Here is a 26187-nt window from a genome sequence, read left to right as displayed (position 1 = left end):
GGAATTCCTGGACTTCTTATCAAATAGCAAATAAGTGAAAATGCCCTTGTTTCTCTCAAGAAATAAAGACATCAGCTACTTTCTTCTTTGGTAGCCCTCCCTGGATTTTGTTTTTCTTCCGTGAGCTGGGAGCCCTGTAGAGAGTCTGCATGGGGTGGCTGCTGGGAAGGGGGCCGCTGGGGAGGACACACACAGGCCCGTGGGGTTGCGTCCTGGTGACAGGGGCCGTGCTGAGTGGCTGGACGGGGACACTGGATGGGGGCCACAGCTGGTGCAGGACCTAGGCTGTGGACTGGGTTAGCTACACCATGCTAGGTGGGGGCTCCTCCCTGAGCCTGGGCGCAGTGCCTCCTTGCCTGGTGCAGCCCAGGGCCTGGTCTGTCGACTGGTTCTGAGTGTCCTAGTTCAGGCTCCTGTCCCATCACTCAGCCCATGTCTGGGCTCACACCCTCCCAGGCCTCCCTGGTCTCAGTGGCCTCCCAGGATGGGTGAACAGAGGGGTCAAGATCAGGCAGTGAAGAGTGCCTCCTTGAGCCTCGGTTTCTCCATCTGGAGTGGGGCAGAGGGGTGCTGTGTGGGCCTCGGACCTGCCCTCGTTCTAGGGTAGGGCTGGGTCAGCAGCCTGAGTCCTGAAAGGGGTTGTCCTGCTGGGAGTGCCATACCCACCTCGTGTCTCTGGGCCCCCAGCCAGTCCCTCAGCTGGGCCTGGGTCCTTCCCTGCGTGGCCCCGCTCTGGCATCAGCCCCACGTAGCTCCTCCCTGCCTCTGCCCCCCGCCTGACCATTGGCCCTGCAGCCCCATGTAACCCTTAGGTGTCCCACGCTCCCGTGTCCAGTGGCCCCTCTCCAGCTTCCCCCGTGTCCGATCATGTCCTCCCCCGAAGTCCAACTCATGTGCACTTGCATGAGCAGTGTGCCGCCAGGGTGTCTCGCCACAGGGCTAGCCAGCATCGGCCTCCCTCTTATGAGCGTCTGGTCTCCGCACAGGCGTTTGGACAGGCGCACACGAACCACAAGAAGGTGGCCGCGGACGGCGAGAGCCGGGAGGAGAGTCTGATCCAGGAGTCGGCCTCCAAGGAGCAGTACTACGTGCGCAAGGTGCTGGAGCTGCAGACAGAGCTGAAGCAGCTGCGGAACGTGCTCGCCAACACGCAGTCGGAGAATGAGCGCCTGGCCTCTGTGGCGCAGGAGCTGAAGGAGGTAACCGGCGTGCCCAGCGGGGAGGGGAGGGCGAGTGTCCAGTGCCCTCCGGGGGAGGTGGGCAAACGAGAGGGACGGCAGGTGCAGCCGGCAGTCCGTGCGAGCAAGTCCTGGCTGTGGCCTCAGGACCCCTGGGTTCTCATCAAGAAGGACAGGGGGCCTTGTTCTGGACCACAGGGAGACCCTCTCTCTGCCCTCTGTTTACTTGGGGGGCAGTGACAGGTGACCAGAGGGACAGATGGTGCTGAGTTCCACACTTCCGATGGGGGGGTATGGAGCAGTCAGGATCCCGCAGGGCCGGGAGGGGCCTCTGGCAAGGATTGGGACGGAACCCGGGTCTGGCAGCAGTGGGGAGCAGTCACAACCCCTATTTGGGGTCAGGGGTCCTCGAGGCCTGTGGGCCTGGGAGGAGCTGGGCTTGGATCCCTGTGCATGATCTCACTTTCTCCCATGGGATCACCCTGGTTGGGATGGGAGGAGGGGCTGCCGGGGAGGTGGGTTTGACCTCACCGAGGCAGTCTCGGCCCAGCTTCTCTTCCAGAAGGGCTTGTCTGGGCTGTCGGGAGAGCCCCGGTGACTTGCTGACTCCTGGGTTTGGGCGTCAGGAAATGAGCTCAACCAGTTCCGCGTGGAGCAGGTTTGGTGGGGCCGGGAGTCCCGCTGTTCCTGTTGCTGCCTCAGGAGGAGGCCCGCCACTCCCACCCCATGCACCCTCAGCCGCCTCTTTCTCTGAAGGCTCTGCCTCTTGCCCCACGGGTCCCTGCCACCCCCTGCCCTGACGAGAGGCCCAGCCAGTGTCCACCCCTCGCCTGCCTCGTCTATACCCTGTTCCTGTCACTCTTCTGCTGGTCTTGGCCTTGGATGTGGCCGTTCCCTCCCCTCCTTGAGGCTGGCACCTGAGGCTCAGGCCTGGCTGAGGAGCCTGAACTGTAGGAACACAATGCCAAGAGCTGTCCCCAAGAGGTGCAGGCCGTGCAGGGTCACCCCAGGAAACACCCCTTCCGTGAGGATAGCTCTGCCTCCCAGTGCCTGGTCCTGGTGCCATCCATGTGCAGCGCTTTGCCGGCTGCCCTGTGTCCTCTGACCAAACTCCCCGTGACAGTCGGCTTAAGTGTCTGCCCCCCACGCCAGCTTCCCAGGGGCATCCAATGGCCTCTGTCACGTGACCTGTATAACAGATGTGCTCAGCACATGGGACAGTGTCAGCCGCCCCAGAACTCATCCTTTCGATGACCCCGTATTTCCCTCATCTCAGGTGGGGAAACCAAGGGGCAGGTAGTTTGTCTGCATGGGTCAGGCTGGCAGCTCTAGAGTCCTGATCTCGGACCTCTGCACTGCTGTGTGGACAGGCCCAGCTAGCATCTGTCCTGGGACTCCTTAAGCCTCATTTTGCAGATGGAGAAGCAGAGTCCCCGGGAGCCGGGCACGGCCACAGTTGGCCAGAGGCAGTCACGTTCACACACTGTGGCCTTCCAGAGATTCGCTCTGGGAAGCAGGGTGGGTGCTGCCCTTGAGAGGCGGGACTGGGTTGGGAGGGGTCAGCCTCATCTGCCCAGTGGGGCCCTGCCAGGTGATCTTTTTGTCCTGCCCTGTCCTTGCTGCCCTGGTGGACCCCGTGTGTCTTGGGCCCCAGAGTAAAGGACAGAGACGTTCCAGCAGAATTCTGTGCCCCCTGCCTCTCAGGGCAGAAGCTGGGAAAGGCTTGATTGCTGCTGTGGTGGTGTGAGGGCTGCCCAGAGCCAGCCGGAAGGGAGCCGGGCGTCTGGCACGGTTGCTCCTGACCCACCACCTGCCTGAGTTCGTGACCAGATGCCCGGTGGGCTCTTCAGCGTGGGGTGGCTCCCCAGCCACGGGTTGGAAGGTGTGGGGGGGTGTCACATGGGCAGACAGCCTGGAGGCGAGAGGAGGGGATGTGGGTATGTGGAAGAGGCAGCAGGGGTCAGCCCCACATGGGAGGAGGAACTGGGAGCCCTGGGTGGGTCTCGAGGGAATGGACCCCATGAGGAAGTGCACGTTGCTCCTGGGGAGCAGGGCTGGACCTGACTTGCCCAGGGTGGACATGCAGCAGCCCCCCAGGATATCGGGGCAGTCGGGGAAGGCGTGTCTGCAGACGGGCAGGAGTCCCCTGGACAGTCTGCAAGGGGGCGCTCACTCCAGCCTTGGCGGTTACACACGGAAAACACTTACTGCTCAGGCACTCCGGGGTCCGTGGACATCCAGGAGATGGCTCCTGGTCATGGGCTGGCCCACCTGCTGCCCCATCCTGCCCCCTCTTAGAGCCGGCCCTTCTCCTGGTGGTGGCAGCTGTGGGCCCAGGGCTTCCTAGGAACTCCAGTAAGGTGTCCGGTCCCTCCAGCCTCTCAGCTGCTATGTGTGCAGCAGGCTGTGGAACCTTCCGTGCCCCTGCAGAAGCCACATTGCTGGGCCCGTCCCCAGACTCTGGTCAGACCAGCTACACTGTCTGCCTCGGGACAGCAGGTCCAGCCTGGGTCGTCGCTTATCACCGCCCTGGAACCCACTGGGGGAAGCAGTGGGAAGTACAGCTGGGGGCCTGGAGGACAGAGCCCCCACCTGTGAGACCCCTTTGTGTCCCTCTGACTGGCTTGTGTGGTTGTCACAGGCCCCTAAATGAGGCTGGCCCCTGGGTTCCTTTCCTGCCTCTATCTTCTGGCTGCTCCTTCCACCGCCACCGAGAGCTCCTGTGGCCGTGAGGCTGCAGCACCCAGGACCTAGGGCGTCACCACTGCTCTGGAGAGTCTCCCAACCATGACTGTCCTCCTTTCCCCCTGCCCCCCACCACACACACCTGGGGTGCCTCTCTCCTTCGTGGGGTGGACAGGGAGGGTGGGCAGACCCCTGGCTGGAAGGACGAAGGCCTGTCTTAGCCCTGACCTGCCAGTGCCTCCTGCCCGAAGGCGCTTCTCTGTCCTTGTGAGGACAGCCATCTGTGGTTCCGCCATGGGCCTCTGCAGGGTTTCCTCACTGAAAGGGAGTGTCTGCTCCCGTGCTCTCCTCAGGGCACCTGGGGGCTGAGGCGTGTGTGCTGGCTGGGTGGGCTGGGGGCTCTGAGGGGCATGGAGCGGGTTTGCCGACAGGGAAGCTGAGGTCCCCGTGCATCCACCTTTTCCACCTGGCCTGCACCCTGTTGGGGCAGGGGTCGCGTGTTTGCTGTCTGTGCCCCTCATCGAGGCTTACTTTGGGGAAAACCAGACCACACGGTGGCCCGCTGGAGCTTGCTGGAGCCCTCAGAGTTGGGCGTGTGCGAGGTGGAGGTGCCATGTCTGCTGTGGGACCAAAATGCAGGCGTTTGGATTCTGTAACGTCAGCGGACGGTGCCCTCACCTGCCCCATGGTGTCCTGGGCCAACTTGACAGCTTGGCGCCCCTAACCTCCCTACCCCCGGGGCCCCGGGCCCTTCGTCAGCCCGGGTGCTTATGATGGGAGGCTGTGTTGTCATTTGTGGCAATGGAGCAAGGTGGGATGTGACTCCTGGGGACCGACATGGGTCTCCCCATGGGCCCGTCACCCTGAGTTGGGAAGGCTGAGTCTGCCCTGGCTGTGGAGAAAGCTGCCCCACGTGTCTCTTTCTGCAGTCTGGAGGGTGGGAGCTGCGGGTTTCAGGCCTTGGCTTCCACCCCGCCCAGTGGCCATGTCAGGTCATGCCACGCGTGTTTGGGCACCTCCTGCACCCCAGGTGAGAGAGGGCGGAATTGGCAGGACATTTCTGGCAGAGGAACGAGCAGGCACTTGCTTGGTGTTCATGGGAGTCAGCAAATGCCGTGGGCGTGGGTAACAGCGCACGCTCGGGGCAAGCCGGAACCTGCGGCGTGTGCGCTTTCCGTGGATGGTCTTGCAGGCTGGGAGTTCTGCTTCGGTCGAGCACCGGGCTGTGTGCAGCTACAGCTCAGCAGGGTTCCCACATGCAGCCTGGCGCTCAGCTTCTGGGGTGCAGAGTGTCTACGAGGCCTGGGGCGGGCAGACAGGCTGGCCTGTGCTCCCCTGCTACCTCCTCTTTCTGTCCATCTCAGGGTCCCTCGCTTTTTGAGGGGAGTTGTTGAGCTTTAAATAAAGCCCATTTGGAAGGACAGGCATGTGTTTTGCTCATGGCCACGCTCCCTGTGTCACCTCCCGTGTCCTCCCATGCTGAGTGGCAGCTGCTCCGAGCAGGTGCGTTGGGCCAGGGTGGGCTGAGCCACAGGTGGGGAGCCCCCAGCCTGCTGTAGCCACGTGGGTGGGGGAAGGCCACGGTCATGGTTCTTATCCCTCAGTGGTTGTGGTAGTAGTGAGGCTCTCCAGAGCTGCACACCAGGGGGAGAGACTGAGTGTAAGGAGTTGGCTCGTGTGCCTGTGAGGGCGGTGGGCCAGGGGCTGGAGACCCAGGGAAGAGCTGATGTTGAGACCGGAGTCCGATGGGGTCTGGAGACAGAGTTCCTCTTTCTGGAGAATTCCAGTGTTTTCTTCAGGACTTTGAACTGATTGGAGGAGGCCCATCATGGAGGGTGTTGTGCTTCACTCAGAGAGCTGAACTGAATGTCACTCTCACCTGTACCCAGCATGGTGGCATCTACACTGGCATTTGCCTGAGTACGTGGATGTGGGGGCCTCGCCATGTGGACGCTGATGTTAACCCTGACTGGTCGGGCGGTAAACAAGGGTGGTGGCCAGCCCTGTGACTGTGCGTGGAGCTTTGTCAGGGATTTCCAGCTGCCCCTACGTGTCCACGGAAGTGAGTGACTGTTTCCTCACATCGCCTCTCGGGCTGTACCGTTGTGCTTATTTCTGCCTGTTCAGCAGGAGTTTTGCTTTCCGGGTGAGTCTTGCTTTTTCTCCAGCCTGTCGCGTGCTGTGTCCCCGCTGTTGGCCACCGCCTCGGGTCACTTAGCCGGAGACTCACGTAGTGAGTAATTGTCAGGAATGACAATTCTTGCTATGGAATGACGTCCCCTTTCTGTTGCTTTCCTGTTTTCCTTCTTTCTCCCTGGCCTGTTGCATTTTAGCAGTCTGGTGTTGCCGTTGTGTGTGCACCTGCATGGAGACCCGGGGTCCTGTCTGCGGAGCCCCAGCACAGTGGAGAGGCCAGTGTGCCGGCAGTGCGGGGAGCGGGGAGGCCCGGAGGGGTGGCACTGGTCTGGGGGCACCAAATGGAAACGGGAACAGGTGGGAGGTATTCTGTCTAGGGGTCATCCCTCCCCCTGGGGGCGTTGGCCAGGTCTGGAGATCGTTCCAGTGTCACAGTGCAGGAGGGAGCTGCAAAACGTCACGTGCAGGACGGCCCAGAATGTCACAAGGACTGAGGTCCAGGGACCCAGCCAGGTCCTGGCTTAGGGCACCAGGTGGCAGCTCACATCAGGTCTGTGACACCTGAGTCCTCAAGGTAGCAGTTTGACTCCTATAATCCGCGACCCTTACAGCTCACCTCACGTGTACACAGATTTGTACACAGATTTATACACCGTCCCAAATTCACTTCTGGATAGTTCCGTGACTCTAGAAAGAAACCGTGTCAAGTGCTCATTCCCCACCACCCCATGTTCCGCCTTCTGTGTCTGCGGGTTGGCCTGTTGTGAACATTTCCTGTGTGTGGAATGACACGGTATGTGACCACGTATCTAGTTTCTTTCCCTCACGGTAGTGGTTCCAGGTTCCTTCGTGTTACGGCACGTGGTGGTGTGTCACGTCAGTCTTCATGGCTGGACGACACCTGCTGTATGAATGTATCACGTGCCGTTTAACTGTGTGCCGGTCAGCGGGCTTTGGGTTGTTTCCACATTTGGCTACTGTGACTAGTGCTGCCGCTTCTCAGAGTGCGTGCCAAGGACGGTCATTGCTGGGTCAGATGGCGCTGGGCTGTTCGAGCAGCTGCAGCATGTGATGGAAGGACTGCTTTTTTTTTTTTTTTTTAAAGATTTTATTTATTTATTCGACAGAGATAGAGACAGCCAGAGAGAGAGGGAACACAAGCAGGGGGAGTGGGAGAGGAAGAAGCAGGCTCCTAGCGGAGGAGCCTGATGTGGGGCTCGATCCCATAACGCCAGGATCACGCCCTGAGCCGAAGGAGACACTTAACCGCTGTGCCACCCAGGCGCCCCCGGAAGGACTGCTTTTAGCCCATTTTACAGATGAAGGAACCAGGGGTCAGAGCAGGCTGAGACCCTGCACGGTTCGCCCCCAGAGCACACTGCTCGGGCCGCGGCTCCCGCTGGGTGGCCACACCAGGCTCCATGTGGGCTCTGAGTCCCAGCTACGTGGCCTCCAGTGCCGGTGGGACCAGCTACTGCCAGCTGCCCACACCCACCTTCCTCTCGGCAGATCAACCAGAACGTGGAGACCCAGCGTGGCCGCCTGCGGGATGACATCAAGGAGTATAAGTTCCGAGAGGCCCGTCTGCTGCAGGACTACTCGGAGCTGGAGGAGGAGAACATCAGCCTGCAGAAGCAGGTGTCTGTGCTCAGGCAGAACCAGGCAAGTGTCTGGGCTACGGCCCGTCCCTCCCTTCGCGGTCTTTGCGGCCTACAGGCGCTTCCCTGCCTCCTTCCCCACAGCCGAGCCCAGGGCCGTGCACACACTGCTGTGGCCTGGGGGGTGTGGTGGCAGGGCCTGGCCTCTCCTGGACCGCGAGAATGAGGTCTCTGCCTGTAGAATTGGCTGACTGCTGGCCTGGCTAAGGTGTCCTGGTCAGCAAAAGTGGAAAAAAATACAGAAGGTGATGCAGAGGGGACACCCAGAGCCCAAGACGAGGGGTGTCCAGCTCCATCCCTCCCACTGCCTCAGGTTTGCCCGCTCCCTTGTCCATGTGTGGTCCCAGGCCTTGGTGGCCCCCAGGTAGAGCTCATGGGCATTGAGGGGCAGTAGGGAGGGGTCTGACCTCTCATTGCTGCGTTCAGATTACCCCAACAACAGGTGGGGTGAGAAGGATCACTTCCACTGGTGACAGGACGCCCACGTGGTAACCCTGAAGGCCTGCTTCTGCCGCCTACCTCTGCAGGGGCCACAGCTCTGCAGGTTGAGGACCGGGGGACCTTTTTCCCAGGAGCCCCAAACCTCAGCGTCCTGGAGGTTCAGATCTTGCTTGGGGAGGCCTGGGCCCATGTGTGTGTGTCGACAGCAAGACAGAGGTGCTGAGCCCCTGCTTCTGCCTGCAGAGCAGGCCTGCTGCGACACTGTGTGCATCAGCGGTCATGCACACGTGTCCTGAGACAGGGAAACTGAGGCAGGTGGTGGCGTCTAGTCCCCTCCCTGGCCTTCCCCTTCCCTGGGCCGTGATTCCTAAAGATCCAGTCAGTCCTGCATCTAAGTGGTTTGCTCCTTATTTCTTGCACCAATATACCAGAGTGATAAGTGTTTTTAGAAATGTCCCATAGGCCCTGAGCCCCCACTGCGGGCACCTCCCTTGTCCCCCCCGCAGACATGGTTTCAGTCCGTGTGACTCTGGATTGTCTTCCGCTCCCACTGGGGTGCCTCCGGGTTTGGGTGCCGGGAGCGCTGCGGCACGTCCCTCCGTGGGCGCGGTCGTGCTTCTGTTTGGAAATAGGACTGGAAGTGATGGTCACCGCATACGCGTTTGATGCGTCTTACCGTATTTAACCAACTATTCGTGTTCGTTGAGTAGCTTTTGTAGAACGTACAGCCAGTGTGTGTGTGGTGACGTTCTGAGTGACCCGACCCACGTGCAGAGGGACGCCTGTGTCCTGGTGTCCGTCGCGTCTCTGGCTCTGCCGACAGCAGGTGCACGGGTCCCAGGTGTGTGTGTGCACCTCGTGCCCAGAGCCCCCGAGCATCGGCCAGCCCCTGCTGTGGCGTCTGCACGATGCTTCCCCCTCGTGCGGGCGCAGGACAGTGTCGCTGTCTTTCCAGGTGGAGTTTGAGGGCCTCAAGCACGAGATCAAGCGTCTGGAGGAGGAGACCGAGTACCTCAACAGCCAGCTGGAGGACGCCATCAGGCTCAAGGAGATCTCGGAGCGGCAGCTGGAGGAGGCGCTGGAGACCCTGAAGACGGAGCGGGAGCAGAAGCTGAGCCTGCGCAAGGAGCTGTCCCACTACATGAGCATCAACGACTCCCTCTACACCAGCCACCTGCACGTCTCCCTGGAGGGCCTCAAGCTCAGCGACGACGCCGAGGCCCTGGCCAACGGCTTCGAGCACGGCGGCCTGGCCAAGCTGCCGCTGGACAACAGGACCTCCACACCCTCCAAGGAGGGCCTCGCCCCGCCCTCCCCCAGCCTGGTGTCCGACCTCCTCAGCGAGCTCAACATCTCCGAGATCCAGAAGCTGAAGCAGCAGCTGATGCAGGTGGGGGCGGCCAGGGTCGTCGCAGCCCCGGGGCTTCGGTCTCCGCCTCCAGCCCTGCCCCCCACGGTGTTGGCCAGATGCCGGGCTTTTGTCGATGTTGTGCACCCCCATTCCTAGTTCCTAGTGTTTATTGTGAAGTCCACGTTGTTACCATAAGTGGCGCTGCAGGGGAGGTGCCCAGAGAAGGAGGTTCCTGATGATGAGGGGGCGGTTTGGGCCTGCCCCAGGTCCCCCAGGTTTTCTCATGCCCCCTCTCGGGGTCCCCGTGCGGCCTCCCGTGCTGTAGCCTACGGATGCGTCACATCAGGGTTTCCTGCCCTGCACAGGGCAGAGTCTCGGGGTCTGCACCACGACCCGGCCCCCGGCTGCCACACTCTCCAAGGAGGGGCCTGCCCAGCTCTGCAAGCCTCCAGGCAGGGGAGGGCCCATCGAGGCCCCACATGTGGCACCCCCATCGCATACGTCGCAGAGACCTGCAGAATGACAGCTGTGGCACAGGCAGGTCACCACTGGGTCTGTCCCGGGGTCTTGTGTGCGGGCTGCTGACGGGCCTCCTGTGCTTTTGCAGATGGAACGGGAGAAGGTGGGACTGCTGACCACCCTGCAGGACACACAGAAGCAGCTGGAGCAGGCGCGGGGAGCCCTGTCGGAGCAGCGCGAGGAGGTGAGCCGCCTCACAGAGACCCTCAGCGCTCTGCGGCGCCTGCAGGCCGGCAAGGAGCGGCGGACGGCGCTGGACAGCGAGAAGGAGCGCGACAGCCACGAGGATGGTGACTACTACGAGGTGGACATCGACGGGCCTGAGATCCTGGCTTGCAAGTACCGTGTGGCTCTGGCAGAGGCAGGTGAGCTCCGCGAGCAGCTGAAAGCCCTGCGCAGCGAGCACGAGGCTGGCGAGGCCCGGCATGCAGAGGAGAAGGGCCAGCACGAGGCCGAGAGCCAGGCGCTCACTGAGAAGGTCTCCCTGCTGGAGAAGGCCAGCCGCCAGGACCGTGAGCTGCTGGCCCGGCTGCAGGCAGAGCTGAAGAAGGTGAGTGACGTCGCGGGTGAAACACAGGGCAGCCTGAGCGTGGCCCAGGACGAGCTGGTGACCTTCAGCGAGGAGCTGGCCAACCTCTACCACCACGTGTGCATGTGCAACAACGAGACGCCCACCCGCGTCGTGCTGGACTACTACCGAGAGGGCCCGGCCGGCGCCGGCCACTGCAGCCCTGAGGCCCGCGGGCGCCGCTCGCCCGTCCTACCCAAGGGGCCGCCAGCCACAGAGGGCGGGGCGGGGGACAGCAGCCCCTCGCCTGGCCCCTCCCTGCCCTCGCCCCTGAGTGACCCACGTCGGGAGCCCATGAACATCTATAATCTGATCGCCATCATCCGTGACCAGATCAGGCACCTGCAGGCGGCTGTGGACCGCACCACGGAGCTGTCGCGGCAGCGCCTGGCCTCCCAGGAGCTGGGCCCCGCCGCGGACAAGGACCGGGAGGCGCTCATGGAGGAGATCCTCAAGTTGAAGTCGCTGCTGAGCACCAAGAGGGAGCAGATCACCACGCTGCGCACGGTGCTCAAGGCCAACAAGCAGGTGCGTGGCCGCGGGGTCGCGCTCCTCCTCCGCCCCGGGCGAGACACCCCCCCCCCCCCCCTGTTTCTCAAGCCCCTGCTCTTTGTGTGTCTGACTCGCAGACGGCCGAGGTGGCTCTGGCCAATCTGAAGAGCAAGTACGAGAACGAGAAGGCCATGGTGACCGAGACCATGATGAAGCTGCGCAACGAGCTGAAGGCCCTCAAGGAGGACGCGGCCACCTTTTCCTCCCTGCGCGCCATGTTTGCCACCAGGTAACGCCCACGGCTCCTGCCCGTGCGGCCCGGGGTCAGGCCCTGCGGGGGGCTCCGTGCCTGCCGCCGGTGAAGGCCCACGGGGCTGTTGACTGCAGCGTCATCTGCACTCTGCACGCAAGAGGAGGAGGCTGGCGGGAGGCTGAGAGGCTAGGGCCCAGAGGCCAGGCTGGAGGCACGAGGTTTGAAGGGGGTGCGGGCTGAGGCCGACCCCTGACAGACAGGGAGTTAGCCCCCCAGAACTCAGCAGGAAGTTTGTAGATTCACAGGAAGTTTCCCTGCCCAGCATAAGTGGGGTCCTGGGGTGCCCTGTCTGACCTGCCAGTTGGGGATTAAGCTGGGGGAGGGCAGTCACCCGTGTTCACAGGCACCCAGACGCCTCTACCAGGAAGTCAGCAGGAGGCTGTGTGGGGAGGGGGGCTGGTTTCAGGCGTTGGCACCCCCAGAGGGGCTGGTGTTGGGCAGGCACCAGGGACGGGCTCTCGGTGGTCCGGGTGGGTCTTCTTGAGGGCAGGGAGGCTGAGGCTATGGTTTGGATGGGGTTGGAACCCAGATCGGGGTCTGCTGCTCCTCGTGCTGTAGGAGAGGAACAAAGACAAGGAAAGAAAATTCCAGGCTTCCCTGAAGACTCCTTGTCCTCCTGGGCGAGGAGTTTGGGAAGGACCCCACAGTCACTGCCTCACCATGGGGCGGCGTGGTGAGCCTCACTTCCGCAACCTGTTTCATTTAAGAACTTGGCTTCTCAGATAACCTGAGATCACAAACTTGGCAGTGCACCCTTGGCCCCCAGAGAGGGAGGACCGTGGCGGGTGGAGGTGAGGGACAGGCGTGCCCACTGCTGGCTCCCTCAGGGACACACCTGGAGTGGGTGTTTCTCTCCCAGCTCCATGGAGAGAGGGGGTACAGGTCCCAGTTAAGCAGATGACAGGAGGGGGCACGTCCACATGTGCTTTTCCCAGACTCTTCGTTAGCCATTTGGTGACTTACCAGGCACCTACTGTGTGCACACACCGATCTGAAACAAGCCAAGTCCTGCCTTTGGGTTTACCCGTGAGGACCCGGTGCCCCTCAGCCATCTGGAAGCTTGCGGGGCAGCTGCCATCTCCCTTAGTGAAAACCAGCTGGGGAGCCCTTCCCAGGGGAAGCCTGAGGGCCAGCCGCTTCCTCCTAGTCCCCTTGCCCTCTGCCCGCCTGCCCAGGCCCTCCGGGCGGGTCCTCAGCCACGTGTGCCGTGTGCTCTGCGGCTGCTTCAGCCACGCTGTTGCCTCTGGCACCTCCATAGGTGTGACGAGTACATCACGCAGCTGGATGAGATGCAGCGGCAGCTGGCGGCCGCGGAGGACGAGAAGAAGACGCTCAACTCCCTGCTGCGCATGGCCATCCAGCAGAAGCTGGCGCTCACCCAGCGGCTGGAGCTGCTCGAGCTGGACCACGAGCAGACCCGGCGGGGCCGCGCCAAGGCCGCTTCCAAGGCCAAGCCGGGCACCCCGAGCGTAAGTCACACCTGCGCCTGTGCCAGCGACAGGGCCGAGGGCGCCGGGCTCACCACCCAGGTGCTCTGCGGCGAGAAGTATAACATTTACTGCGATTAGGGCCACGGGGCCGCAGCTGCAGCTACCCTGCCTCACGTCACCTGTCCGCTTCACCTCCACTAACCCAGCAGCAGTGGGACCGCGGTGCTAGGCTGGTCTTAACCGTGACTAATGCACAGAGGGAAGGATGTGGCCGAGGCGGCGCGCTGTTCCACCTGGACCCTGTGAGCTTTGTGTCTGTTCTCACCCCTCGGGACCACCCTTCACAGCAGCTGCTCTCATGGTGGGGGGAGGGCGTGTCAAGGTGGGTCAGAGCCGCGTGTCCTTGCAAACCCGGGGCCTTCCGGGGCCTGTGTGCCGCGGGCTCCTGCAGGGGTAGGGGCGGAACCCGAGGTGAAACTTGCATGTTCCCTGCATGTGTCTAGCGCAGTGGCTCTGCCCCAGCACCAGAAGCAGTGTTAGAGGTTCCGCCCCGCGCACTAAGCGCAGCGTCGGAGGCCGCACGGAGCTCGGCACAGTTGACAGAGAATTCCTTTGCAGTTGGTGCGGAATCTCACCGCACATCACATTTGGGACAGAGTTCCCTCCCCCAAGCCCAGAAACACAGCAGCCTCGAGCCCTGCGTCCTCCAGCCTGGGCGCGTGTGTGCCCCGGGCACTGCTCATACTCGCCGGGCACAGAGCTCAGCAGGCTCAGCCTCTCTCTCTGACATCTGCACGGCTGTCTGGTGGCCTGTGAGGTGACACGTTGGCAGGCCCAAGGCCTGGGGTTTTTTCGTGAGAAAAACTTCTGAAGTCCCTGGCCAGACCCTGTCCTCACAGGAAGCCTGTCCTTTGTACTTAGCGTGTCCCAGCCTTCAGGACAGGTTTCTTTAGCCTCTGTTCATCATCAGACCCCCCAGAACAGGGCTCTGGAAACCCCCAGTGGATGGGCTAAAATGAGGGATTCCCACATCTGTAGCCAGAGCCTAGCCCAGTGTGGGGAGGGAGCCCCTCATGGCCTGGGGCCTGGTCCAGGACGCACGCAGGATGGGGATGGTTCCCCCTCGTCAGTGCAGTTCCAGACGTGGGGACGGGCAGCAAAGGCAGCTGTAGGACTCTCCGTTCCCAGAGCTGGCATGCATAGGCCACCTGAGGTCCCATGTGCAGAAGCAGGACTTTGCAGTATTTCTCTCCCTGTTGCCCATGGGGGCTATAGGATACGAGGCCTCCGTCCTTTCCCTGAAGGGCTCTTTGCCTGATCTCTCCATGTTCCAGAGGGGGTTTGCGTTGCCCCTCTTACAGCTCTCGCCTCGGTTCCCAAGCGCGTCTCGGTCACCAGACTCCAGGTGCTGCACAGACTCCCTTGGCTTTGGCAGACTACCGAAGCAGGGAGATGCGGGCCAGGCCGTGCCAGTGCCCAGCTCCAGGCTGCCTTGCTGACGGGACGTCGGGTCTCGTTCGGATTCCCCTCCCACCTGAGGAGGGGTCAGGCCGTCCCCTCTGCAAGCAGGTCTTCCAGGGGCATGGCTGCCCGCTGGCCCCGCACGCCGCTTCTGCCCGCTGCCGAGCCTGGCACGCCGCTTCTCTCCATACTTGCAGGGGTCTTCCCAAGGCACCAGGGCTGGTGGCCCCTCCTAACACTTGCAGGTCTTCTCTGCTGCCCACTAACGCGCCACGTCCTCACCCGGCCAGAGCTTCGGTTGTCTGACTGGTGCCGGTTCTAACGCTGTCTTGTTTTCTCCCGTTTTCAGCTGTAGAGTAGCTGCGGGGAGGACTCGGCCGCGGCCCTGTTACACTGCAGCCCCTCCCCCTCCCGTGGGCCCACGCAGAGGAAGGAAGGGCAGCCTAAAAGTCCACTTAGAAACGTGTTTGGATATGCCACTGCAGTTCTTTCCAAGTTAGCATTCCCTGAGTGTTTAATGGCAGAGGAAAAAAAAGCTTTAATGTTGAGAATGCCGCCGGTTGCTGCCTGGAAGGCCTTTGTACCGCGCTGAAGAATCTGCTTGGACAGCGGCCGTCAGGCTCGCTTAGAAACCCGCTAGAAACGCTCAACACCGGGGTCTCCCTCTTACAGATGCCCTTTTTATCCGATCAACCTGTGCACTTTTGATATTTTGATATTATATTTGCTTCCTTACTCCCTCCCATAGAGACGGTCTCAGATGCCGTGGTCTGTCTCGTGGTCCTGTAGCGCGCCGTCTTAGCTCCCGCCGTGTTGATCTGACGTCAGCACGTGGCATGGATGTGTTTTCCTAGCGTGTAGCTCTAGACTCTTTAGATGAAGGCCTCGACCCGGCAAGGAGCTCAGCAAAACGTATCCACGCTGTGGCTCAGCTGCCTTTTAGGTTTTACGGCATTATGGCTCATGTTTGAAATTACAGATTTTAAATGCCATGTTCATTAAGAAATCCAGGGTATTCCGATTCTGGGGTTTTTCATATTGTATTATTATTATTCTTAGGAATAGTTTAATGTAACAAGAAGAAAACTTGACCTTTGCTCTGGTTAAACAGTAATAGGCACTTGAAAACAAAAAGATAAATTATTGAGTGAGTAGTATTACCTACAAATTCCAGAATCTTCTGGGTTTTAGGACATTGTGAAGCATGACTGATTAACAGAATTTTATGCAACTGTACCAGTGAAATTCCAAATTGGAATTGTTTTGTTCTGGTTGTTGTGCCATATTGTGGTACACTTAGAAAATCCTACAGTCGTCGATTTTTAGGGTGTTCTATTTCAACACCTTTTTGTTAGTAATCATTGCCAGTAGTGCCTTCATCAGTTAAGGGAGGTGTCCCAGCATCGTACGTGCTCTAAAATGGACAGTGAAGAGCTAGTTGGGAAAGTTGAAGGCCAGTGTGGACCAGTAGGTGTGAATGGACGCACACCTTCATATGTGAACCTGGGCATCTTCATTGAGGGAAAGAAAACAGCAATTGTGCAAAATTCTGTTAGTCAGTGATTCTTTACCGCGCAGATCCTTGCAAATTCAGGGGCTGAGAAAAGGAAAGTGAGCACACACGTTGAGTGTGCTTTGGGAACCAAATGGGCCCGAGAGACAAGCTAAGCAAGCGGGGAGCAGCATGCCACGTTTGTGAAGAGCGGGGGCAGGGGTGCCGGCGCTGTCGGCCTCGTGCGCTGGGGTGAGGGCTAGCCATAGTGTTCTTTGCAAATGTGAGGAAGAGACGTGCTCTATTCTCTTGCTTGGTGTAACTAATCACTGTTAATTTCAGGAAACAGAACTCAGTAAAGCCCTTCAGCAATCCAGGGCTGCGTCCTGTCAGGTTTGCTGAGTGAGGCTGTGCTTACGGTAAAATTGGTACTCACAGAGGAAGAAAGTGTCCTCCCTCCTCCAAAGTAAAGGACAAATTATAATAATATATAAGTAGCAAGGATAAAAGAATTCTGTTTCCTGGAATAAGCATTTCTTATTCCTAGTTGTAGGGACCCCTATTTTTACCTTCTATTACAGTGTTGATTCGTAAGAAATAATGTTACATCTACGATAACGTCATCTGTATGGGTATTTATTTGCAATGATGTCTGAGTACTGTATTTTTTTCTGTGCATTACCTTAGTGTCAGAATGTTGTCTTTATTTTAAGATCATATGCATGTTCTCCTGCCAAGGAACCTTTACACAGACACAAACAAACAAAAATGCCTTCATACTCTGAGAAAATGAGGCAGAGCGTGGAAAAAGAGTAGGAAGGAGCCATCGGTCTCGACTTGGGACACGGGCATGCGGCACGAATGTCTGCAAAGCCAGTTCACATAGGAACAGTGGGCCTGGTAAGGGTCTCGTTGGTAGGACCAATAAATAAAGAATAATACAAAAGCACAAGACTTGTTCTCTGTGGCTGCTCTGACCCCCTGCTCCAGGTGACTGTGGGTCCAGCAATGCATCGTAATTCCAGTACCTAAAACAACAAAACCAGCCTATCAGTAACCCTGGTGGTAGGAACTGGAGGCAGCCTGAGGCCCATTTCGGGAGGTATGGACAGGAGGGGAGGTGTGGGACGCCTCCAGCAGTGGGCCTCAGGTGTCGTGAGCACCCAGCAGTGTGGCAGTGAGAGCACGTTGCCTTCACGCTATCCTCTCGCAAGAGCAGATATTTGTATAATGTGGGGTCATTTGCTGTCCAAACTCTTGCTCTGTGAACTCAGGGATGAATGGATTCAGGCAATAAGAGTTACCTGTTTGTCCGTGCAAAGCCATGTTCACCTGTAGGAATGTTTCTGAGGCATGCTGAGCTTATCCTGGTGTGAGCTTAGGAGCAAATCCTGGCGGAGGGGACAGGAAGTCCTGGGGACACTCTGGCACTGTTTCTCTGACAGTCTGAGGCCTGAGGGACTGCCCAAACCTTGGGGCAGCTCTCCGAGGCCAAGGCCTCACTGCCCTGGCCTCTTCCCAGGACATCTCCCTCCACCCAAGGTCTCACCCCTTGCCTTGTGGTTGCTGCAGGGCTCCTTCCTCTCATGATGCCCGTCTGGCTTGAGTAGCGGCTGCTGGAACCCGTGTTCAGCTTGAAACCTCTTTCAAAAGAGACTCATTTTTCTAACTCAGTAGCTAGAAGGAATCTTCCTCCCCTGCTGGCCCATGCCTCCCCACCAGGCCCCTGGAAGAGGTGGAAAAGACAGCCCGTGACAGATCTGGAGGAGGAGGAGGAGATGCTGGCAGTGGGGTGGGCAGGGCAGGTGCCATCCCGCCCTTGGCTGCCTCCATGTGTGTGGCGCATTGTGGCTCTGGCCCAGTCCCATCATTTGGGGTGTTTGACTCACAAGCACAGACGCCGAGGCCTTCTCTACTCCTAGCATGCTCTGGGTTCTTGTACTTGTGGCTCTTCATTTCAGGGATGGAGTGCCAGTCTCTTGATTTAGGGGAGTTGGGGGGTCATTTGGCCTGAAAGGCCTCCTGCTTGGCCTTCCCTTCCAAGAGGGAATTTCTCCATTTCCACCGCCTCCTCCATCTCCCTGCAGTGGTTTTCACCCCAACCCCTGAAAGGTTCCCAGAGCTGGAAACAACAGCTCAGCTCGAAGGTAGACTTTGGTTGAATCGCCCCCTTTCAGTGGCTCACTTACCGTGGCTGAGTTCTCTCTGGGCCTCAGTTTCCCCTCCGTAGGTTAGGGATGATAGTTCTTGGCTCAGAGGTTGTGAAATTTCATCAAGCCCTAGGTAACTGGAATGCAGAAGGTACTCAACAGATGACTTGATGATGTGGTTCTTGCTGCCACTGTCATCATCCCCAAGGTCTGGGGTACCAGGCCATGGAGCTGGGCCTTTGTCCTGTAACAGTGTGAATTTTAGTCAGCTTTTAACCAAAGTGTAATTTGCATTTAGGAAATGGCACCCATCCCAACGTACAGTCCACATTTGCACACAGTGAACACAGATCGTGTGACCAGCAGCTACAGAGTTCCTTGCTCCCCCCACCCCCACCCCGCCACCGGGATGCTTTTTGAGACAGTTAATAATGGGATGCCTCTGTCTGCCAGTCCTGGCGAGGCTCTAGGCTGCCTCCTGCCCTTAGGAGCCTCCTGGGACAACAGATGTGCCTATATCCTGATGTCATCTGCGATGGGATCTTGCAGGGTTAGGGTGCCATCAGATTTTCCTCTGTATGTGCTCACCTTTCAGCCATGTACGAACAGTGGAGCTGGAAGGGCTATGTGTTACCATTTTGTCAGATTTCTTGTGGGCAAGAACACTGGCTCTTGTGAGTTCATCTCATTCACCTATGAACCTTGCTTTTGTAAACTCAGGTCCCTAAGGTGGGGGGATTGCCCCCCCACCCCCACACGGAGCTTCTTCTAAGCAGGAAAAGGCAATGCCACAGTACCTCACCCACAGAAAAGGTCTCCCTGCATTGATACCGTGAGCACACCCCCTCCTGGGCCTCCTAGGAGGGGAGAACAATAGAATCAGTCACACACACACATGCCAGGATGCGTTTTGTTCATTTTACTGTCAAGTAGGGAATTAAGATTTGTTTACCCGAAGGTGTTAAGGGTAATGCACACTACAGAAGAGTGCAAAAAAGTGTCCGCTGGCTAGAGTTCTGCAAACTGCACACTTTGCACCCACTATCTGCATGAGAAGCAGACAAGGGCAGCCCTCAGAGCTCTTATGCACTCTGCACCCACTTTTCCTCCCAGGGGTAACCCTGAGTCTGTCCGTGCAGGCTGCCTGTGTGTGTTTCTGTACATTATGAACTGGAAGCATACAACAGAGACTCAAAGCTGGGATAGATTCACTTGCCAAATTGCATTGATTTCTCACACCATGATTGAGCTGCGCATTCATAACTGACTTGCTTTAGAGTCAAAGGTATGTATCAGTTAAATGTAAAGGAATGAAAAAAAATATTCCATGCAAACAGTAACCACATAGTAATATCAGACAAAATAGACTATAGAACAGAAATTGCTTCGAGAGACATGGAAAGATATTATATAATGATAAAATAGTGAAGTCACCCGGAAGCTATAACAGTAATAAATACATATGCACCAAACAACAGAGCTAAAAAACATACTAAGCAAAAACTGCCAGAATTGAAGGGAGAAGTAGTTCAACAAGAGTTGGGGACTTTAATACCCCACTTTCAATAATACAACAAGACAGTATCAAAAAGGAAAAAAAATACCAGGTCCATGAACCAGCTAGACCTACTACATCTAGGGAACACTCCAACCAACAGTAGAATATACATTCTTATTAAGTGCATCTGGTAAACCACAAAACAATAAAGATTGACATCATACAAACTATATTGTCTAATGATAATAGAATAAAGTTGAGAATAATGATGAAATGTGGGAAATTCACAAGTATGTGTAAATGAAACTATACTTAATGGGTCAAAAAAGATACCAAGAAGAAAAGAAGATCTCAAATCAATAACCTAGTCTCTCACCTTAAGAAAATAGAAAAAGAGAACGAACTAAGCCCAGAGCAACCAGAGGAAAGGAAATGGTAAGGATTAGAGTGGAGATAATGAAATAAGCAGTGAGGAGAAATGGAGAAAATCAACAAAACCAAAAGTTGTTTCTTTGAAAAGATCAACAAAATGACAGACCTTTACATCATGAAAAAAGAAGGCAGTACTAAAAATCTGAAATGAAAATGGGGAAATTGCTTCTGATTTTACAGAAATAGAAAGATTACAATAAAGTACTATCAACATTTATACACCAAAGAAATTAGATAACCTAAACCCAAATGCAGCAGAGAGAAGGAAATAGTAAATAGAGCAGAAGTGAGTGAAAAATAAAAATCAATAGGAAAAAAAATCAATGAAAACAAAAGTTATTTCCTAGAAAAGATTGACAGATTGACAAGTCTTTAGCCAGACTGAAGAACAGAGAAGACTCAAATTACTGACATCAGTGATAAGAGTGGGGATATTATGACCTGACATGAATAAAAAGGATTATAAGATAATCTAACAGTGCTAACAAATTAGATAGCCTTGATGATTTGGCAAGTCACTTGAATCACACCAACTACAAAAACACTCCAGAGGAAATAATCTTACAGACTTATATAATGAGAAATTGAATCCGTACTCTAAAATTTTCCAACAGAACCTCTAGTTTCTGGTCCAACTTGTAAGGAGCTTAGAAATCATCACTTTGTCCTAACAAGTGAAAAGCTGAACAAACTGAAAAAGCAACCACCCTTCTTGGATCTGTCAGAGAAGTGAGGTTACAGGACACACCACTGTCCCCAAAATTATGGAGACAGATACAGAGAATTACAACTTATCAGAGCAGTTATAACCTGGACAGGGAAACGTGAACTGTAATTGGCAGATTGCCGAAAGCTCAGTGTAGTGAAAAGCCTGGGAGGGCCCAGTCGTGGGGACCCTCACGCTTACATGAGTTTTACCTCCAGTGGCTCTACGGGGGTCTCACTATGAATATCAAAGGAAAGTCCCCTCAGGATTCTGTCAGCAGCAGAATGGGAAAAGGAGCCATTTTTAAGTGTCCTAGAGTATTCTGCTTTTGACCAGCCCTCCTCTGGAGGACAAACTATTTTACTATGGCCGAAGAGACCTGGGGGAAGGGAAATACACAACTCCAGTCCCCTCTGGCCATACTTTACTACCTGAAGGGGTGAAAAGAAGAAAAAAACCTGTGAAACCTTTGTGGAGTTCAGAGCCCAGGGACACAGGTGCTCTAATCACAGACCTAGTTGTAGGCCTGTAGAATGCTTCCTCTTCCCCACACCTTACCAGACGCACTCTGAAAAGACAGAATAAGTATCAGAACCAGATTCAGATACAGCAGAAATGTTGGAAGTATCAGACCAGGAATTTAAAACAACTTTGACTAATATTGAGGGCAGTAATGGAAAAAGTAGACACCATGTAGAAACAGATGGGTAATATAAGTAGAGAGATGGAATGATCTAAGAAAGATTTTTAAAATTCTGGAAGTAAACCACTGTGACAGTAATAAAGCCTTTGATGACGTCATTAATAGATTGGACACAGCTGAGGAATCGCTGAGCTTCTGGATCTGTCAGTAGAAATGTCCAAAACTGAAGAGCAAAGACAAAGAATGAAAAAAAAACTGGAAAAGAATATCACTGTGGGACAACAAAAGGTGTATCATACGCACAGGGGAACACCAGCAGGAAAGAGAAAGGAAGAGAAGCAATACTTGAAATGACAATAACTGGGAATTTCCCCAAATTGTTGAACCAAGCTCAGAGAACATTAAGGAGGACAAATACGAAAATAAAATTACACCTACGCATATGATATTCAAAGTACAGAAAATAAAATATAAAGAACCTTAAAAAAGCTAGAGAGGTTGAGGAGTGGAGGGGGTTTTACCTGTAGTGAGTGAAAAGTAAAAATTACATCTGACTTCTTAGAAAACATGCAAGCAAGAAAGAGCGGAGTGAAATATTTAAACTGGTTAGAGAGGAATAAAAAGACTAACCTATGTATCTGTATCCTGTGAAATTATCTTTGAAAAATAAAGAAGAAATAAAGACTTGCTCAGACAAAAATTGAGGGAGTTTGTTGCCAGTATGCCTTCCTTGCAATAAATGTAAAAGTTTTTCAGAGAGAAGGAAAATTACATAGGTCAGAAACTCTGATCTACATAAAGAAAGGAAGATTGTTAGAGAAGGGATAAATAAAGGTAAAGTAAAAATACCCTTGTACATACTGTTAATTGATCTAATAAGTTTGTTCAAAATAATAATAGTAATAATGTTTTTGATGATTACAGCACACGTGGAAGTGAGATGAAAGCAATGATACAAGGGACAGGAGGTAAGAATTAGGAATATTTTGTTATTATAAGGTACTTGAACTAATTGAGAAGTGGCATGGTGTTATTTGAAAGTGTACCTGCATAGGGGCGCCTGGGTGGCTCAGTTGGTTAAGCGTCCAACTCTTGATTTTGGCTCAGGTCATGATCTCAGGGTTGTGAGATTCAGCCCTGTGTCAGGCTCCACACCCAGCTTAAGATTCTTTCTCCCTCTCCCCTTCTCCTCCAAAAAAAGAAAGAAAGAAAAAGAAAAAGACCTCTTGCATTATTTGAAAATATATTTTGCAAACTGTTGGGCAATGACTAAAAGGTTTTTTTTAAAAAAAGCATAATTGTTATGCTAAGAAAGAAGACAAATCGGAACAAAGAACAAGGGCAACGATTACTTTAAGATTAGGCAGTGATCTAAATACACCAATTAAAAGATAGGCTCTCAGAATGGATCAATAAACAAAGACCTTACTGTATGGTGTCTGCAAGAAACCCACTTTATTTTATTTTTTTAAGATTTTATTTATTTGCGTGAGAGCGAGAGAGAGAATGAGTTGGGTGAGCGGCAGAGGGAGAAGCAGACTCCCTGCTGAGCAGGGATCCCAATGTGGGACTCGATCCCAGGACTCTGGGATCATGACCTGAGTGGGAGGCAGATGCTTAACCAACTGAGCTACCCAGGAGCCCCAAGAAGCCGATTTTAAATACACAGACACACAAAATTAAAAGCAAAGGGATGGAGGAAGATACACCATCCTAACATTAATCCAAAGAAAGTGGGTGTAGCTATACTAATTTCAGACAGGGCAAACTTCAGAGCACAGAAAGTTAGAAGGATAATGATGGGTCTTAGATAAGGACAAAGGGATCAGTTCTCCAAGAATACAACAATCCTTAACGTGTAGTCCCCTAACAACAGGGCGTCTGACTGTGTGAGGGGAAAGCTGGTAGAATTGCAGGGAGACTTTGAGAAATCCACTATTATAGTTGGAGATTTGAATACCCCTCTCAGAGATGGACAGATCCGATAGGCAGAAAATCAGTAAGGACATAGTTGAACTCAACAGCACCATCAGTCCAACTGCATATAATTGGCAACTGTAGACAACTTCATCCACCAACATCCTCCTGAAGCTCACATGAAACATTTATCAAGATCGACCGCATTCTTGTCCCCAGAACACATTAACACATTTAAAAGAATAGAAATCAGGGGCGCCTGGGTGGCACAGTCGTTAAGCGTCTGCCTTCGGCTCGGCGTGATCCCGGTGTCCTGGGATCGAGCCCCACATCAGGCTCCTCTGCTGGGAGCCTGCTTCTCCCTCTCCCACTCCCCCTGCTTGTGTTCCCTCTCACTGGCTGTCTCTCTCTCTGTCAAATAAATAAATAAATAAATAAATAAATAAATAAATAAATAAATAAAATCTTAAAAAAAAAAAAAGAATAGAAATCATGAAACATATGCCCTCAGAACACAGTGAAGTTTAACTAGATTCAATAATAAGATAGCTGGAAAATCCCAAAATACATTTGGATTTGCAATAGACTGAATGTGTATGTCCTTCAAAATTCATATGTTGAAATTTAATCCTGAACATGACAGTATTGGGAGGTGGGGCCTTTTGAGAAGTGAGAACGTCATGAGGGTAGAGTCCTGATGAGTCAGATTAGTGCTTTATAAAAGAGGGCCCAGAGAGCTACCTTTTTGCTATCGTTTTTGCTGAGGACAAAAGGTGGGCTCTCACCAGACACTGAATCTGCTGGCACTTCCCAGCCTTGGACTTACCAGACTCCAGAACTATAAGAAATAAACTTGTATTGTTATAAGGCATCCAATTCTATGGTATTTTTTTTAAATGAGGAAGTCTCTTTAAGGGTACTGTACTCTCAGTGATAGGTAGATAGATAGGTAGATAGATAGATAGATAGATGATAGATGATCAACCAAATGAAATCCCCTCATTAAAACTGATTATTATAGCATCATAAACAGACTGAGACTAGATTTAAAAACTTCTAAATAATATATAAATCAAGGAAGAAATCTCAAATTTTAAAATGTTTTGAATGAAATGCAAATGAAAATAAAACTGATCAAAATTTGTGAGATGCAGTGAAATCAGTGCTTAGATTGACATTAATAACACTGAATGTGTATAATTAGGAAAAAAGATCTAAAATCAGTTATCAAAATCAATCTAAAATCTAAATGTAAAACCTCAAGTTATAAAATTTGTAGAAGAAAACATGAGAAAGCCCCTTGATATTTTTTTTTATTTTAGTGATTTTTTTATTATATTATGTTAGTCACCATACAGTACATCCCCGGTTTCCGATGTAAGGCTCGATGATTCATTAGTTGCATATAACACCCAGTGCACCATGCAATACGTGCCCTCCTTACTACCCATCACCGGTCTATCCCATTCCCCCACCCCCCTCCCCTCTGAAGTCCTCAGTTTGTTTCTCATAGTCCATAGTCTCTCATGTTTCATTCCCCCTTCTGATTACCCCCCCTTTCTTTATCCCTTTCTTCCCCTACTGATCATCCTAGTTCTTATGTTCCATAGATGAGAGAAATCATATGATAGTTGTCTTTCTCTGCTTGACTTATTTCACTTAGCATTATCACCTCCAGTGCCGTCCATGTTGTAGCAAATGTTGAGAACTCGTTCTCTCTGATAGCTGAGTAATATTCCATTGTATATATGGACCACAACTTCTTAATCCAGTCATCTGTTGCAGGGCATCTCGGCTCCTTCCACGATTTAGCTATTGTGGACATTGCTGCTATGAACATTGGGGTGCATATGGCCCTTCTCTTCACTACGTCTGTATCTTTGGGGTAAATACCCAGTAGTGCAATGGCTGGATCATAGGGTAGCTCAATTTTTAACTTTTTAAGGGACCTCCACACTGTTTTCCAGAGTGGAACCCCCTTGATATTGGTCTTGGGAACAAATTTTTGGGTGTGACATCAAAAGCACAAAAAGTAAAAAGAAAAAATGAACAAGCAATACTACATCAAACTGGAAAGCTTCTGCACAGCAAAAGAATCAACAAAATGAAAAAGCAATCTATGAAACGGGAAGAAATATTTACAAACCATATATCTGATAAGGATTTAGTATCCAAAATATGTAAGGTATTCAAACAATTCAATAGAAAAAACCAAACACAAATAATCCAATTTAAAAGGTGGTTATAAAACCTGAATAGACTCCCCCCCCCCGCCAAGAAGATACTAAAATGGCCAGGTACATGAAAAGCTGCTCAGCATCACTAACCATTAGAGAAATGCAAAGTAAAACCACAATGAAATTTCAACTCACACATGTCACAACGGCCATTGTCGAAAAGACAAAAGATAACAAGTGTTGGTGAGGATGTGGAGAAAAAGGAACCTTTGTCCCTATCTGTATGAATGTAAACTGGTGGAGCCACTGTAGAAAAGTTCCTTTAAAAATTAAAAATAGAACTACAATATGATCCAGCAATTTCACTTCTCAGTATATATCCAAAGGTAATGAAATCAGTATTTCAAAAAGATACCTATATTCCCATGTTCATCGCAACATTATTTACAATAGCCACATGGAAACAGCCTGAGTGCCCGTAGATTGATGAATGGATAACAAAATCTGTTATATATACAATGGAATATTTGCTCAGCCATAGAAAGAATGAAATCTTGCCATTTGCAACAACATGGATAGATCTAGAAGGTATTATGCTAAATGAAATAAAGTCAGGGAAAGACAAATTCCATATGATTTCACTCATATGTGGAATTTGAGAAACAAATGAACAGAAAAAAGACAAAAAAACAGACTCTTAAATATAGAGAACAAGCGTGGTTGCCAGAGGGGAGGTGGGTGGGAGGAATGGGTGAAATAAGTGAAAGAGATTAAGAGCACACTTAGGATGAGTACTGAGTAATATATAAAACTGTTGAACCACAATATTGTACACCTGAAACTAGCATTGTGTGTGAATTATGGTGGAATTAAATTTTTTAAATATTTAAAATCTATAAATACATACATATGCATATATATATATAGTGGAATATTATTC

The 26187-nt window shown here is 53.3% G+C and overlaps 1 protein-coding gene across 3 annotated transcripts in view; it reads left to right on the top strand.

Annotated features, from left to right (window-relative positions):
- The window catches only part of BICD2 (BICD cargo adaptor 2), a 63275-nt gene that overhangs the window by 25392 nt on the left and 11696 nt on the right, over positions 1-26187 (top strand). Inside the window, exons 2-8 of one of the 3 annotated variants that reach the window (XM_045772559.2) lie at positions 987-1199; positions 7509-7661; positions 9054-9488; positions 10057-11064; positions 11166-11317; positions 12600-12810; positions 22078-22121. In XM_045772559.2, the coding sequence (XP_045628515.1) occupies positions 987-1199; positions 7509-7661; positions 9054-9488; positions 10057-11064; positions 11166-11317; positions 12600-12810; positions 22078-22092 (2187 nt within the window). In that variant the 3' untranslated portion in view covers positions 22093-22121. Of the gene's footprint in view, positions 1-986; positions 1200-7508; positions 7662-9053; positions 9489-10056; positions 11065-11165; positions 11318-12599; positions 16679-22077; positions 22122-26187 lie in introns of those variants that run through there. The other 2 variants (XM_045772560.2, XM_045772558.2) reach the window with 2 other exon arrangements.

This window comes from Ursus americanus, chromosome 34 (assembly GCF_024610735.1).
Source record: "Ursus americanus isolate L20-20 chromosome 34, mUrsAme1.1.p, whole genome shotgun sequence".
In the NCBI taxonomy this organism is placed as follows: Eukaryota; Metazoa; Chordata; class Mammalia; order Carnivora; family Ursidae; genus Ursus; species Ursus americanus.
The sequence above is the reverse complement of the archived record's forward strand: the minus strand, read 5'-3'. Positions and strand labels throughout refer to the sequence as shown.